Genomic DNA, 958 nt, shown 5'->3' with positions numbered 1-958 from the left:
GCTCATAAACTCCTCTCCATACACTTTCTGCAACTTTGCGGAGGCCTCTGAGTTAGTATCACCACGACAACTTTCTCTGTCATGGTCAATGCGACGGTCATATGCTACACACCTTTCTACCAAGCACTGCTGTAGACAGCGGAAGTGAACTAGAATGTTAAAACTTAGTGCGCATTTACAGCGGAGTTTAAAGTCAATTTTTGCTGAGTGACTTCACTCTACGTGCTTTAGCTTCGTTACTATGGCAACAGGCCAGACACTTATTGATCTGACCTCGTATATACATATACATACAGGTTCATGAAAACAGTACAGTTCCTGAACAGAATGGCAATTTCTCTCTGTTTCGTATCCAGACAATAAATTCACCTCTGTACTATCAAAGTATAAAGGTGCTTTTTACTTTGAGCTGATCAACGCAAGAGTCCTACTCAAGGCACACACACAGGCACGCACGTTTCAGTGTCATCTCACACTATTTTCCTCTACATTTTCGCCGTTTCTTATTTTCAGGTTATTCTCTCTTATGGGTGGCCATCCTCGGAATTATTGTCATCTACATATACAGTCTGATTGGCTTTGCCCTGATGCGGCACTCATTCCGTCCGGATGAATATCTTTACTGCGATACTTTATGGCAGTGTACCATTACAGTTATACGGTACGGACTCATTGGGGACATGTTTGAGGTAAGTTGTTCCTTAATACTTGATCAAGAGGTTGTGATGGTGGTCGTTGAAACCCTTAAGAACAGCTTTATAAAGAAGACTCATTTTTGCGTTTGAAAATAAACATTTTTGTTAATCACAAAGTGCTAAATATATTCTGAATAGTGGGCGGATGATAATTCGGTAAGTTAATTAGTAAATTAATATTATAGAATTGTTAATTGAGCAGATTGAGAGTATTCATTCTTGGTGAACATTTTACACATATATATATATATATATATATGTAT

General features: G+C 38.4%; 1 protein-coding gene across 1 annotated transcript in view; it reads left to right on the top strand.

The window, feature by feature from the left end:
* The window catches only part of LOC106873492 (inositol 1,4,5-trisphosphate receptor type 3), a 228,934-nt gene that overhangs the window by 205,899 nt on the left and 22,077 nt on the right, over nt 1-958 (top strand). Inside the window, 1 exon segment of the mRNA XM_052974976.1 lies at nt 514-689. Coding sequence (XP_052830936.1) covers nt 514-689 — 176 coding nt within the window.

The sequence above is a fragment of the Octopus bimaculoides genome, chromosome 20, assembly GCF_001194135.2.
Source record: "Octopus bimaculoides isolate UCB-OBI-ISO-001 chromosome 20, ASM119413v2, whole genome shotgun sequence".
NCBI lineage: Eukaryota > Metazoa > Mollusca > Cephalopoda > Octopoda > Octopodidae > Octopus > Octopus bimaculoides.
Note: the sequence above shows the minus strand (reverse complement) of the source record. Positions and strands in the feature narration are given on the sequence as shown.